This window comes from Nestor notabilis, unplaced genomic scaffold, assembly GCF_000696875.1.
Source record: "Nestor notabilis isolate BGI_N333 unplaced genomic scaffold, ASM69687v1 scaffold16936, whole genome shotgun sequence".
NCBI lineage: Eukaryota > Metazoa > Chordata > Aves > Psittaciformes > Psittacidae > Nestor > Nestor notabilis.
The window spans coordinates 1-14,426 of record NW_009931613.1 but is presented as its reverse complement, the minus strand read 5'-3'; the positions used below and the strand labels follow the sequence as shown (position 1 = coordinate 14,426).

The window sequence follows — 14,426 nt, the reverse complement described above, 5'->3', positions numbered from 1 at the left end:
ACCGGCGCCCGGCCCCGGGAGACGGGAGGGTGTGGTGGTAACCGGCGCACGCCACCACCCGCATACTCGCCTCCGGTCCTCTGTACTGTCCTCGCCTTAACGCCGCGAACCCGAACGGAGCCGCGGTGCCACGCGCGGTGTTCGGTGCCGGGTGTCCCTTCAGAAAGGTCACCATATGCGGGTAGTCCTGGAGCGGTGTTCTGGCTGACCGGTGCTCCTGAGAATGGAACAGCTTGCCTGCAAACTGAGTTTAGAGAGTTTAACTGGGAGGCGTTGTGCTGAGAAACAGTAAACAGTAGTAGTAACGACAGCTGCTGAAAACACGGTGGATGCCAGAAATGAATGACAACACTCCAAATGTTACAAAAGAAAACTATATTGTAAGTACAGTACAAAAAAACCAACCCACAGTGTCTTTGTACAAGTGTAATCTGGATCAAACAGCAAGAAAATAACAAAAATATAAAAACTAAGTCTTGCCAAAGTTTTCCCTCTAGTACCAAATACCACAAGATACAGATTATACAAAGTGTACAAATTTTAATAAAAACACCATACACCAGGGTTGTGTGTGTGTGTTTCACTCCTCAAAGAGGTTTGTTGTACAGATGACAAAGCTAAAGCTGATCCCCTTCTGTTCCTTAGAGAGCAGGTCCACACCTTCACCACGATGTTCTGTTGTGAAGGGCTGGAAAAGAGCCAGTGATTTTGTGTTGCTCCCAACAGCACATGCTTCAGGACAGGCTGGGATCCGCAGCAGGATTGAGACTGCCTCCCTCCTGGGCCCTTCCCAATTCCAGGCTAACTGGGATTAGTCACACATTGTTAAAACATGTACGGTCTGGTGCGAGGCTTGGACTGAGAACATGTATAGTGGTCTGAGAACCTTCTGCCTCCTCCACTGACTGAGAAAACCTAACACTGCACTGAGAAAAGCTCTGTAAGAGACAGACTACCTTGTACAGGCACAGCTGGGGAATACGTGGCAAAGAGGAAGGGGAGGAAAAACCCTCCTACACACCTGAGGATTTAAACATGATTTGGGGCTTAGCCACAATGAGGAACATCTTGCTTTCAACTGCCTTGAGAAAACAGAAGCTAGACTTCAGACTGGAAGTAAAAAAGCTCTCTTCTCATTTAAAAACTTCTATAAGGCAGGAAAGGCTAGAGTTAAATTATATTTCGGTTGTTCTACCTACCTTCACAAGATAGCCTGTTTCTGTAAATGGTTTAAAACCTTCCTGGTGTTTCCCCATACAATGCCAACACTTACTACTACACAAACAGCTGATTCCTGCAGGAAGTGGGGAGAAGCAAACTTGATTTGTATTTTCCACACACTGTTGGTGGAGAGAGGGATTTCTGCTTTTAAATTATGTATATATATATATATACACATATAGAGAGAAATATACAGGATAAATTAAAATCTGTTACAGATACTGGTAAAAGTTAAATACATACGATGTGAACACCACATACACGTACATACAAACACACAAAAGCCTATATGAGAATCAAGTGCTCTCTGGAAGGTCCTCTTCCAGAGGAGCAGAAAACCAAACACCAAATATGTGGCTGGAAGGAAGGGGAATTGGTCCATTTGACCCACATGTGCCTTACTCAGCCGTAACTGCTTCAAAGTGGTCACTACTCACTGCCTCACAGCAGCACCATGGCTCTGTCAATACTGCTGGTGAAAGGGACAAGCAATCTCTGAAACCAAAGCTGTCTGTTCACAAAATAGGTGCAAGATGGGCAGAAACAATCCAAGGTTTTCCCATCTGCTTCCATGCTCTCCTCCATCAAAGCAGGCTGACCATGCCCTGGAAAAATCAGCAGGAGGTTAATTCTCTCAGGCCAATGCAGTTGGTTGGTATACCGTGCTCATGACGATTTGGATGCAAGTCCAAAAGAAAAGATCAAATTTGTTGTCATTTTCCACTGTACTTCAAATGCCAGCTGATGCTGACAACTTTCGGTTACTACTGTCTGAAGAGGGGCAGTTAGAAGAAGTGACCAAGAGGCAAAGACCTCTCTATCTTTTATCAGCTATCCAGCTTTCCCCTCAAGTAGCAGATTTTAAACTGAAAAACATTTAGAAATAGGGCTGGTGAAAAGTTCAGTTCTATTCCTTGGTCCAAAATATATTACCATCTCTACCTGCCCAAAGAATATCAGAATACTTTAGGTTGGAAGGGATATTGGGAGGTCATCTGGTCCATCCCTCTGCTTAGAAAAAGTCCGACTACAGCAAACTGCTCATTCAGTGTCTGAGTATCATCAAGCATGGAGAGTCAACAACCAATCTGGGCCATCTGTTTCAATGGCCCCTTCTCATGGTGACCTTTTTCCATTCTCTGGCTGTTTCCCCGACTAAAGGATATGAATTTAAGGCGAGTATCTCAAAAGCTTTCTGAATTCTTTGTACAAAATACTTTCAGATTGGAGGACATTTCACCCACCAACACAAAAGGGTTTTCTCAGCTTAACTTCACAACTTTTCATAAAACACAAGTCAAACAGTTACAATCCTATGTATATACTACACAGATATAAAACTTTAAAACCCTACACACGGAGCCCTTCAGGAGTGCCAGCGTAGTGCATATGTACACAAGTCAGTTATGCAGAGGTTGAGTTCTCTTTCCCATTAAAGTCCAGGCATGATGTAGGCGATGTTGTCTAGTGTGTTTGACTGGGAAAAGAAGGTCAGTATTTTTTAGTGTCAGGTAATGACTCAAAATCCTTAGAAAATGACAGAGACAAGGGTATTAAGCATGTCTTACAAGTTATCATATGATGAGACAACCCGATTTGTCTGGTCATCGCTACCAGTGCTAGGCTTATGTTCACTTTTTGCAAATCAAAGTTAACTAAACAGAAAGGTAGCCTCAGTATTTGTAAGCACTTGGAAACAATGAAAATATTTGAGGCTTTCCCTGAGTGCCTTCCTCCTTATGAACCCTATACTCTATCTTGGAATTTGAAACAAACCACACCGCCCTTATCACATCAACCACAGGAAAGACAGAAATAAGGATTTGAGCAAAGTGATCAGAAGTTTAGCACATAAAAAACCCAACATTACTTGACTCACAAATCCTTTATAAAATTATGTAGCATGAAAGAAAAACCCTTGAACGCACCCACTAATAGGGTGTCAGATAGGAAAAAGAAGTGCCCTTTTGCAGTTTTTCTTGCAAAACATTACAGAATTCTGAGAATAAAAGTCCTTCTTGTGCACACCAGAAAACAAGACCCAACAGTATATTATCTGTATGTTCGGCAAATGCAGTATTTCAGTTAGCTCAAGCCTGTGGCTGGACGGCTGAAGGCGGCCCTAGGAATATCAACTTTTAATTGCTGAAGACAGAGGAGCTAGAGCTGAACCAGTTGTGAATTTGGAATTCAACAATGCCACCTACTGACTGAAAAGATAAGTTAAATTCTACATGCAACAGGACCACTGACAATTTTATCCATCTTAAAACACCACTGTCATTATGTATCTGATATTGAAATCAGAATAATTTATTTACTGTCAAGTCTGAATGCCAGTTTTCAGAAGTGAAGGGTAAGTGCCTTAATACACCTAAAGTGCCATTGCTCCTTGTAACAATAAGATGATCAAATTTCCAATACAGGCACCATTAGTCATGTGGTGTCTTTGTTCTGAATGTATTTGGCAAGCAAGAAGGAAAAAAAGCATAGGATGTTCTCCCATGGGTTAGGATGGGGACACCCCACTGACTCAGCTTTTGTGCAGAGAGCCAGTTTGTGGGAGCTCACAGCCTAAGCTGTCAACTTTTTTGCTGTTGCTAATTGTCCAGTCTCAAAATGAACCAATGTTTAGGCAGCTCTTTTACAACATGCCAATTCATATCCCATTTTTTGTTGTTATCTGAGAGATTTGTTTTTAATTTCTTTACTTCTGCAGACTATATATTCATTTTTCATTTCTGCTCCTCTCCTTCACTGCTTTATTGATGTCTCCTGTTGGAGGTATGACTCCTGATTCCTTTCAGGCTGCTGCCATCTTAACCTATGTCCACATCATGCTACATAGATGCCACAAGCCTTTGCTAAATTATGGCTCAATATTAGTAGTTTAAAGTGGGAAAGAACCTTTAGTTATGCAGTTCCTTAAGACAGAAGCTGTTTTATTTTCCTTGGAGAATGTTACAGACAGATGTAAAAGGCTCTGCTCAATCACATTAGTAATCCTGAGATGACAAGTTATTTTTTGTGCTACTAAAGGAAAAACAGATTGTGTGATACAAAGCTAGAAGGTGAGGCTTATTTTTATGAAAAATTAAAGTTTTCATAAACAGTGGTATTTGTACAGACACTTTCATTTGATTCAGATGGATTGATTCAGTCACTAAAACATGACCTACACCCACTGCAATCAATGCTACAAATACTAGGCCAGTTGCCACCGGGAGAAAAAAAAAGTTGCACAGTATCACATAACAGTAACATCTGAAAGAATTTCAAGAAATATTCCTCTATAAAAGTGTATGACCAAGACAATTTTCTTATTGCTCTGGAATTACAATCACATAGTAAGACTGATGCATAAAAACCCTAGCTGGACTACTGAAATTACCAGTGCTAGAATGGAAATAACCGCAAGGAACTCACCAAAATATGCTTAGGGCAGCCATTCAACTCAGGCAGTTGTGTGGTCAGACACGTTAATGGGCCCAAAGCACAGATGATTGAATCTAAAAGTACTGACAAACTTCCTGAAACAGCCACCATTCCCTGTAAGGAGAGAAAAAAAAAAAGGATGACTAGTGGAAATTATGGTTCCTTCAATTCTCATGCAGATACAGGATCCTCACTCTTGCGCAAGTGGTGTAGGAAAAATACAGGGAACAACTGAGAAGGTCAGAAAGTTGCATAAAACACTTAATTCCAGATTTTTTGTAAAGTCAGTTCTTTGCCATTTCGTACCATTTATTTTGTTAACTACGCAAGTCCTAAAGACAGTGGTTGGTTTATTATTAAATCTAAAGAAATGCTAAGTCTGTAACAAATGCTTTAGATATTGATATACTTTCAGGAAAGGGAATTTGCTTGTGTGCCTTTCTGTAAAGAGGGAGATTTTCCTTTGGTTGTTCCCCTGAAGAACAACCTCAATCGGTCACACCAAAACCAAAATGCAAGGACATTTATTTCACTGCTGATAAAACAAGCAAGCATAGTGGCATGAGATGATCACACTAGCCATAAAATTCAATTACATTATTTGAGCCAAATATGTGTTCTCCTTATAGGCTGGGCTATCATCTAACAGTAGGTAAATGTTAAAATATAACAGCTTCTACATTACCGGGTAAGTTGAAACAATAGTAGCCCCTATCAAAGCACTGGCAATATGATACTGCCAGAAAACCACAGGACATGCAAAAACCATCTTGGTAAAGGCTGATGGTTTTCTAAGAAGGCTTGAGACAGTAACAGAAACTGGACCAGAGACTGGCAAAGACAGCAAGGAAGTACCAGATCCAAGGTGAACATATAGTAAGAAAAGACTGAAGTGTTTCCTGAACTAAGAATTGCTTTCAAAGACCCAGAGCTGCAAAGGACCTGTCTGTCTGTGATGCCTAAGAAACAAGATGTTTTACTTCACGGAAAACAAAGAGCAGTGCATCAGAGAAACGGGACACACCATCTCTAATTTCTCTTCCTAACACAAAAGCATGGGTTAAACTGGTAAGTAAAATAAAATAGTAATCCCCACCCCGATCCTGTGTGTAGATGACATAACATCACCATGGCATTGCTGGTTACAGACTCACCTCTGTTTCCTGCAGTCTGTGTCCAATAAGGCTCAGAGATTCACCCAGCAACTGTAAGTGTGCAGCTACGTCAATAGGATCTGTCTCAGGGGCTTTGGCTGGTGAGGAAGGCACCACTACAGTGCTGGTGGGGGATTTCTTATGAGGGGAAATCACTCCTGTTGGAGAAGCTGGAAACAGACAAAGTCAAATTCCATATTATCTTCTTTCATTCTTTTACTTACAAGCTTATTTACTTAGTAAAGTTCAAATCCCACAGGCAACACTATCTTCCCTGTCTAAGAAAAAAGACCAGAGCAAATGAAGTGCAACAATTACCTTTTATTTTCGGTGCACCATCTGAAGGTGATGCCTTTCTCTTCACAGTAGTAGCCTCTGCTTTATTCTGCTTGTGTTGGAGATACTGAGCTTTCTGTTTCCAGATCTGCAGTCACCATGGCATGAAAAGACATATTCATAACATTAGGCAGTTCTGTTACCTGATGCCAAGACCTGGAGGCAGAATGACGCTAAGTAGCTAACTGGTGAAGCAATACCATGAGAAGAAAATGGATGCTTTTACAATCACAAGGGCAGTATTTCCATACTTTGGGGACATAGGTAGTATTTTATAAGCTATGGTGGCAATGCTGCCAGCATGTTCCGACCTCAGCACCTAGTTTACAGAAATCGGTTTACAAAACCATCTCACACACACTCACCAGTTTATCCTTCTCAGGTAGCTGCTTCCACACTTCTGCCAATTTTTTACTTAACTCTCCAAAATCTGGCAGGAGGAAAGAAGAAAACTGTTTAAAACAAATGTTTAAAAAAAATTAAATAATAGTATCATGGAAAGAACACAGGAAATTTCCTGGCCCATGCATACACATTTAGGAAGCAACTCATTCCATAACTGGAACTCTCCACAGTGTCCTGAAAATGACTGCCAGTGTGGAATCCCAGTACTGTTTAAAATTAAAACAAGCCAATACTGGGAATATGAAGTCACATGTACATATACAGGAAGGTAACACAATGAAAGTAACTCTCTAAGTAAGAAAAGAAAGAGCTAGCAATTTCTTCATCCGGATTCACAGCTTGGTTAAAATACAATGAATCCAAGTAATGAAATCCACTCCTGTCCCCTTTGCCACCTCTTATTCAAAGAAAATTGGCAGATTCTTTGCATTCTGCGAAGTTACAGAGGTTGGTATGAAAGAGAGATGATATGTTCTGCTAATTAATCCGACTGGTGTATGATCGAGATGGTGAAGAGAAGGCTGGATTACTGTCTCACCTATTCCAGGGTGCTCAGACACAATATTCGTACGATATTCCTTACAGAACACTTGATAGGCAGACATGTTTTTCTTCTTTGGCTAGTCAGAAGAAAAAGAAACAAAGATTTTTAATTATCATAACACCTACTTAAGCAAGAATTTGACATTTATTGAAGACTAAAGGAAAGACATGGTGCTTAGATCAGGAACCTAAAAAAGCAGTGTTTCACATGTTCTGGCTGAATGTGGTGCTTACGAAAGCACACGAACCACCCAGAACCAGTCTTAGTACAGGGCTTATCTTGCAACAACTCTTATCAATGCATTTCATTCATAAGTTTCAACAACCTGCTATTCTCAATTCAGGATCAATACACATCTCTGTTAATATATTTCAGTTCAAAAACTTAAAATAAAAAAAAAATGTATCTGTACCACTATTCATAGTACCTAGTATAGATCTGTCAAAACAATTCAGCTGTCATCATGTTTTGTTCCATCTTTCCAAAACACTTCAACTGGCAGGAAAAGAGACAGTGTAAATATACTGACAGCAGAGGCATAAGCAGTTGCTGAGCTATGATCAGGGAAAACTTACCAAAATGAACAGAATCATGGCTGAACAAACTTGGGCCCATTTACGGACACAAAGCAACTCTTGTCTATCTGAACTGAAAGAAATTGCTTTTCTCCATTTATATATTTACACCACTACAACTGTATCACCTGTAAACTCATTCATATGCTAACTACCATTTCTCCTAGTCACATTTTTATACACTAACCATGGGAAATTGAATTTATGGGTACAGAACAAAAGTGGGAATGTGGTAGTCTGTAAGAATTAGAATTTCATTTGAATACAATAGTAAATGGGTGAATGTCTTCACATGCCAGGCTAGAGCTTGATTCCTTTTTACAGGAACTGTGATGATGGACTAGATCACCAGTCAGAAAGTCTGCCTGGCAACAGGTAAAACCAGTTACCTTAGAAAATGATGCAGTTGTGCTTCGTACATAACCAGTACCAAGCAAATTAAGTATAACCTCTTTAAAGAACTTCTATCGCCTGAAGACTGCCTGTGCCACAAAACCAGAATGAAGTATATTCCTTTCACTACAGAGAGAAATCACAGTGGCCGGCACATTTTCCCAAACATGCTTCAGTGAAACCATAGATCCTGGTATTACTTATCCTTCTGTTTCAATTCAACATGCCTTTGTAATGGAGTGCCTAATTCATTATTATCCACCACCCAATTTCTATTTTTCCTCCGATTTTTCCTTACTTTTTCTCTGTCTCTTTCTCTTTCCTTTTCTCTGTCTCTTTCTCTTTCCTTTTCTCTTTCTCTTTCTTTTTCTCTTTCCTTTTCTCTTTCCTTTTCTTTTTCTCTTTCTCTTTCCTTTTCTCTTTCTCTTTCCTTTTCTTTTTCTTTTTCTCTTTCTTTTTCTCTTTCTCTTTCTCTTTCCTTTTCTCTCTCCTTTTCCTTTTCCCATTTCTCAGCTTTGTCCTTCTCCTTGTCTTCCCTTTTCCTTCTCTTCTCACTTTGACCATCTGAGTGAAAAACAGCAGGAGGAGGTGGAGGAAGAACATAGTGGGTACTGGGAGGAGGTGGTGGTGACACTGTTACTTCAGAAGAACTGTGCCCAGAGCTCTTTTTAGACTTAGAGTGCTTCTTCTCTCTGTGTTTCTCCTTGTCTTTCTTTTTCTTACTTTTTTTTGACTTCTTCTTCTTCTTGATTTCCCGGTAGGAGTCATCTATCACTAGCTCTCCAGCCTCCAACTCCCCACCAGAAGAGGAGCCAGATTCTGGTGGTGCCTCCATACCTGAAATCTCATACTCGCTCCCATGGCCCTCTGAAAAAACGGAGGTGTCAGCACCAAAACTCTCAGAAGGTGGATGTGAGTCTGGAGGTGGCTTGTGCTTCTTCCGGGATGACTTCAGAAAGCTCTGCTAATGAGCCTTGCTCATCTCGAGCTGATTTCTTTGAAGATTTCTTTGAAGCTGCTGGTGCTGAAGAGTAAGAGAAAGAATCATCGTCTGCTGCATTACTTTTCTCTTTTGGTGAAAGGATGAGCTTCATCTTCAAGCCATCAGGCTCACGAAGAGTAAGCGTCTCTGTGTTCACATAGAGAGGTTTCATTTTTTTAGATTTATGGAAGCTACCATCATCCACTGAGTGCTCCCCACTGCTGCCACTCAGCTTCTTCTTGGGGTGCTCCTTTTTGCTTTCGGAATGGCCAGATGAAGAATAAGATGATTTTTCAGAGGTCTTCTTTGAAGACTTTGAGCTTGTGGCCAAAGGTGAGGTGATAGCCTTGAGTAAATCCATGGTTGTATCAGCTGAGGATGGGCTAGAAACAGCTTTTTTCTTCTTCTTTGATGGTAGATCCAGAGGCGTAACACCTGAAAAAGGTCAAGAGAAATGTACATAAAGATGATTCCCGTAAAGGTAGCATTACGCTAGCACAAAGAACTGAAGTAGAAATAAGCAAGACATGATTGCAGCCGACAGATTTACATCCTGGCTTAAACAGAAGATTTCTGAAGCTTGTAGCCAAATTCATGAATTCAGGAAAAGTAATACTATCTGCAAGCAAAATTAAATTTTGTATTGCAATAGGGAAAAAAGAAATGTGAACGTCAAAAGGGAAGGAATAGGTTAGAAAACTACAATTTTTCAATGAAAAGGGGGTGGAAGATCTCTGCTCCCAACAGTGGCAACTTGTTAAGCTAGACTCTGAAAATATCATTGCCTAATCTTCTGCTGTCTGGTACTGATCAGCATCAGTTTTCTGATTACTTGTCCTGAGACAGGTTGATGTACTCTATCCCCATAAAGCATTAACCACAAAGTTTGATGACACAGGTTTAACAGCATCCTTGCCACAAAGTCATGATCTGTTAGCCTGTTCCCCTGCTTGATTACTATCTTACCTCTGTAGCAGAACTCATCAGAGGAGTGCTTTTTCTTCTTTTTGTGAGGTTCTGTCCCTGGAGAACGCTCGCTGTCCTAGGATAAGAAGAATAAAGTTGCTGACAAACAAGAGGGAAATAATATGAGATTCACATGGATTACTGACACAGGTAATAATCTGTAGGAGATATCAAGAGTTATTTGTACTATGGTAACATCAAGGAACCCTAGGTATGAACCAGGATCATTATTATAGGTGCTAAAACAAGCAAAGCAAACATACTCTCTTCCCAAGAGCTCTCAGTGTAGATTTAAAGTAAGAGACAAAAAACATGGTAAAGGTATGAGGGAGAATACAAAGAACTGTATTAGTCAGGTTTCATCTTAGCACATCAGCCACCTAACCAGCACCAAGCTTTCTGTAGGCATTACAGCACAACTGGGCTATAAGGAAATGGAAAAACAGACCTCTATAGGTTGCTCTTACCGAGTGAGAGAAGCAATACACCAGAAAATTTGAAAAAGCACATTTGAAAGCGTTACGAAATGGGCAATAAAAGCCAGCACTTGCAGTTCAGCTGTTAAGTTGATAAAAGACAGATATCTACCTCTTAGTAAAGCTAAGAAATAACTAAGCATACACAGGCTGTCAAGCCTTGAAAATGAAGGTGAGCAGTTCATGTTTAATGGGCTGAAAAAGACAGAACAAGTGAAAGAAGGTACAGAGAGGTGGAAATTAAAATGATGGGCCAAAAAATTGTCCTTAATATGTCATGTCACCCAATTATCATTTGTCTCTTGACCGATTTATGGTCTGAAATTGAAGCTTCTCTTCAGAATTCAATCTGCATGGTAGAATACTTGAAACAAGAACTTCTTTTCCAGATGAAAAAAAAAAATAAAAAAATTACAAGGTAGTCATCTTTGAGTAACAGCAGAAATTTTAACTTAAGCTGTCACTACGTGATTTCAGAGTTAAAGCCCCTAAGAGGTGAACAGGGCAAGTTCATACCTCTCAAGAGGTATCGTTTCAGGCTGTCTGCAGAATTAGGAAGACAACGGTGCATCAGTTAACATTATATTCATCCTTTGCTAGCTATTCATACAATGATAAAGTCTAAAATCATGAAGATAGTTCTTCATGCTATCTTACCATTTGCATGGTTCTACAACAAGGCTAGGACAGCACCCTACTATCCCATTTTCTGAGGCCTGAAAAATCAGTATCAGCTGTAATTGGGCTTGACCCCCTCCTTTTCTCCAGGAAAGTTATTGAACACTACAGGACACGATTAGCTGCTCTTGCTGTCTTCGACATGCATTTCTGTACCAAAAAGAACAAGAAACCCATCCATCCCATTCCGTCACTAGCTTTATATATATCCTTACACCTTCAACCTGTTCTCTGAGGGCTTCCTGACCTGAGTTGCTATCTCATCTTCCTCTTGCCGCAGATCCTTGTAAGAGCGCTTTTTCTCTCGCTGTATCCTGCCAGTTGCCAGCCCGTCATCAACACTTCGGTCACTCTCTAGGAACTCTAAGATTTACATGAAATGGAAAAAAAAGAAAGAAAGAAATTAAATACTCCACTAAGGAACAATAGACATGTGGACAAAATAAGAGAACAGTGGACGCTGGCAGAGTGATGCACAAACCCCAACAAGCACAGGGACCTAGAAGATTACAATTTGTACTCTCTGACCACAGGGATGGGGCTCAGTGCTCTAATACTGTGCCGTGGACTTAAAACCACAACATGCTGTAACACAGTCATCAAGATTTCACTTCTAACCCTTATATATTTCCTCCTAAAGACAAATGGACCTAAAAATGTTATCATGACTAAACATATCCTTATCTCTGGTCTCCCATTCCGTTGACCTGGCAGGGACAAGAACAGCTGCAGTGGCAGAATTTCCCTGTAAACATCAAGCTGTTTGCACTTGGAAATACCACCTATTTCTTTCATTTTTATGCCAGTACTTTACACCTGGAAGTCAAGGGCTTGGGATCCTCCAGCAAATTGGCCAGGTTTAATTTAAGGGCTCCACAGCATACCAAGTTCCTTTCCCACTCTGACTGCATGGCCTTGGCAAGGACTGCAGAGGGTACCCCCTTTTTTATCAACGCCCTCTGAGATTATGAAGCAGTCATACCTTCTTTCTTCTTGGAGTCATCATAAGCCATGGTGGTCCTGCAGGAGCCTGAGAATGTGTTGCCACGTCTGGGCTCCTTCTCCCGTTCCCATCTACAGGAAAAGGTCTGAGAAACAGAGAATGAAAATAACCCTCTCATAAAGAACCGTGATGTAAAATGGGAAACTTCCTCTGAAGCAAGTGAAGATTCTCTGGAAGACAGCGGGAAAAGAAAGGAGTCTACCTTCTGGTTGGTTCATGCTCACTCTTCAGGGTTGACAGAATACTTTTCTAAAATGAAATCAGAGGTTGTTCTATCATTTTAAAGATACAAAATACCACCTCTTCCTTGTAAAATCTCCAAATCACTGAAGTAGTTTATTTACAAAACCAGAAAGAGGGTGAGAAAATAGCTGAGTTGGATTTTCGTGCCACGCAAAACTGCACCCAAACTTGTGTCAAAGCCATTTTTTTTTGGTCAGAAGCCACTGTAGCAAAGAGTGGGATGTTTGAAGAGAGATTTCAAACCCCTGAATCTCAGATGAAGTGAAGGAAAAGAAAGAACCGGGCAGAAATCATTGTACTACAAAAGAATTGTTTCAAATCTTTTCAAGTGAAGGATTGCAAGTTCTGTAGTGAAGGTGTGCATCCTTCTGGTATGTTTCCCAACACTACCACTGCAGCCGTTCTGAATGCCAGCCTAGGAGAGGGAATGGAAGAAAGCACTCCTTTCACTAGGCCTTGATAGCACCACAACCCCTGGCAGCGCCCAGGTTTCAGGCCTGCTGGAACTATGTAATTCTGTCCCATAGTTGCTGGCATAGAGCAGGACAGTGTTCTTACGGAATAGCTGCACTCTGGTTCTCTCAGAGTAAACAGCTATAGTTCTTAAGTCAGCGACCAGCTTAACATCCAAAAAGCAACCTTCTGCTCATAAGCGATTAAACCTTAATTGCACCTAACTGATTTTTTATGTTTGTGTGTATGTGCACACATAGAATCACAGAATGGTTTGGGTTGGAAGGGACCTTAAGACCCATCCAGTTCCAACCCCCTGCTGCGGGCAGGGGCACCTTCCAGTAGATGAGGTTGCTCCAAGCACCGTCCAACCTGGCCTTGAACACTTCCATGCGTAAGCATTCAGCCACAAAGACCTTGTGGCTTGTTCAACCTTGCCAGTGACATTTGAATACTTTGAGAGCAGGAAGCTCTTGTACATCCCTCAGCTTAAACATCCCTGTATGTACCCCAGTTTTATAAATAACTGGCTGACGCTGAGAATGTACATATTAATGTACAACATAATCCTATAGTGGTTACTCAAGTAAAACAACAAAGTCCCAACTAAATCAAGCTTGCAGTTACATGGGAGACACTTCTGTTTAAATTCGTAGGAATACATGTAATTTCTTCAGGTTTTGGGAAACCACCTACCACAAAATGCATTAAGTACTGACTTATATGCTGAGTATATATATTGGTAGCAAGCACAGCAATTTGTAGGCAGAATTTATGCACTGCACTTTGGGATAAAAAAAGAGTGTTTTGCAACTTATAGGCTCACAGTCTTGAACCAGAATTTGTCATCATTTCATGATGTTCAGATGTGACAGGGACTTCAGTGGGAATACACCTGATACTAAAGCACTGTGTTCAAGAGGATAAGGACCTAATCTAGATACTGCTCAGCAAAACAAAGCTGAAGACAGTCATTCATGAAGGGATGATGTGAAGAAAGTATGGATGATATGGAGAAACTAAGATTGTTTTTTAGCTACATGCATACCTTTTACTCTTTTTTTAAACCTTATCTGCTTGGCAGGTATAAAGGTTGATAGATAACACCCAAAGGGGCTTATAACCTAAGCCTTTAACCCTGCAAAGACCAAACATTCTTAACTAGCATCATCTATAAAGCCTTATTTGTTTCCCCTCCTTCAACTTCTTCGGTTTCAGCAGAAATCACACAGGTTCAGTGCAGCTCTCCCTCCACATCTCCCTTTCCTCAACGCACACGCCAGCGGGACCAAGGCCAAGCACTGCTACTCCGCAGCCCTCGGACCCCACAGGGACTCCGGTCCCCAAGGAAGGCTGCACACCCCACCGGCGACCGACAGCGCTGGGTGGAAGCGGAGGGGCGGCGCTTCAGGCCGAGTTCCCTCGCCCCGTTCCCCGCCAGCGTTCCCGGGGACCTGGACGAGTCACGGGGGCAGGCGGGAATCCCGAGCGCGGCGGAAGGGGACAAACACTGACACCGGCCCCACGGCAGACCCGGGGCCAGGACCAAAGCGTCCCGCACC

The 14,426-nt window shown here is 41.3% G+C and overlaps 1 protein-coding gene across 1 annotated transcript; it reads right to left on the bottom strand.

Annotated features, from left to right (window-relative positions):
• Positions 1-2,532: 2,532 nt before the first annotated feature.
• On the bottom strand, positions 2,533-12,178 carry HMGXB4 (HMG box domain containing 4). Its single transcript, XM_010015996.1, is given in 12 exon segments — positions 2,533-2,698; positions 4,648-4,770; positions 5,811-5,980; positions 6,129-6,234; positions 6,512-6,576; positions 7,090-7,171; positions 8,362-8,385; positions 8,578-9,028; positions 9,030-9,480; positions 10,012-10,087; positions 11,383-11,528; positions 12,148-12,178. Coding segments are annotated over 12 exon segments (1,770 nt in total). The 3' UTR covers positions 2,533-2,653.
• Positions 12,179-14,426: the final 2,248 nt, after the last annotated feature.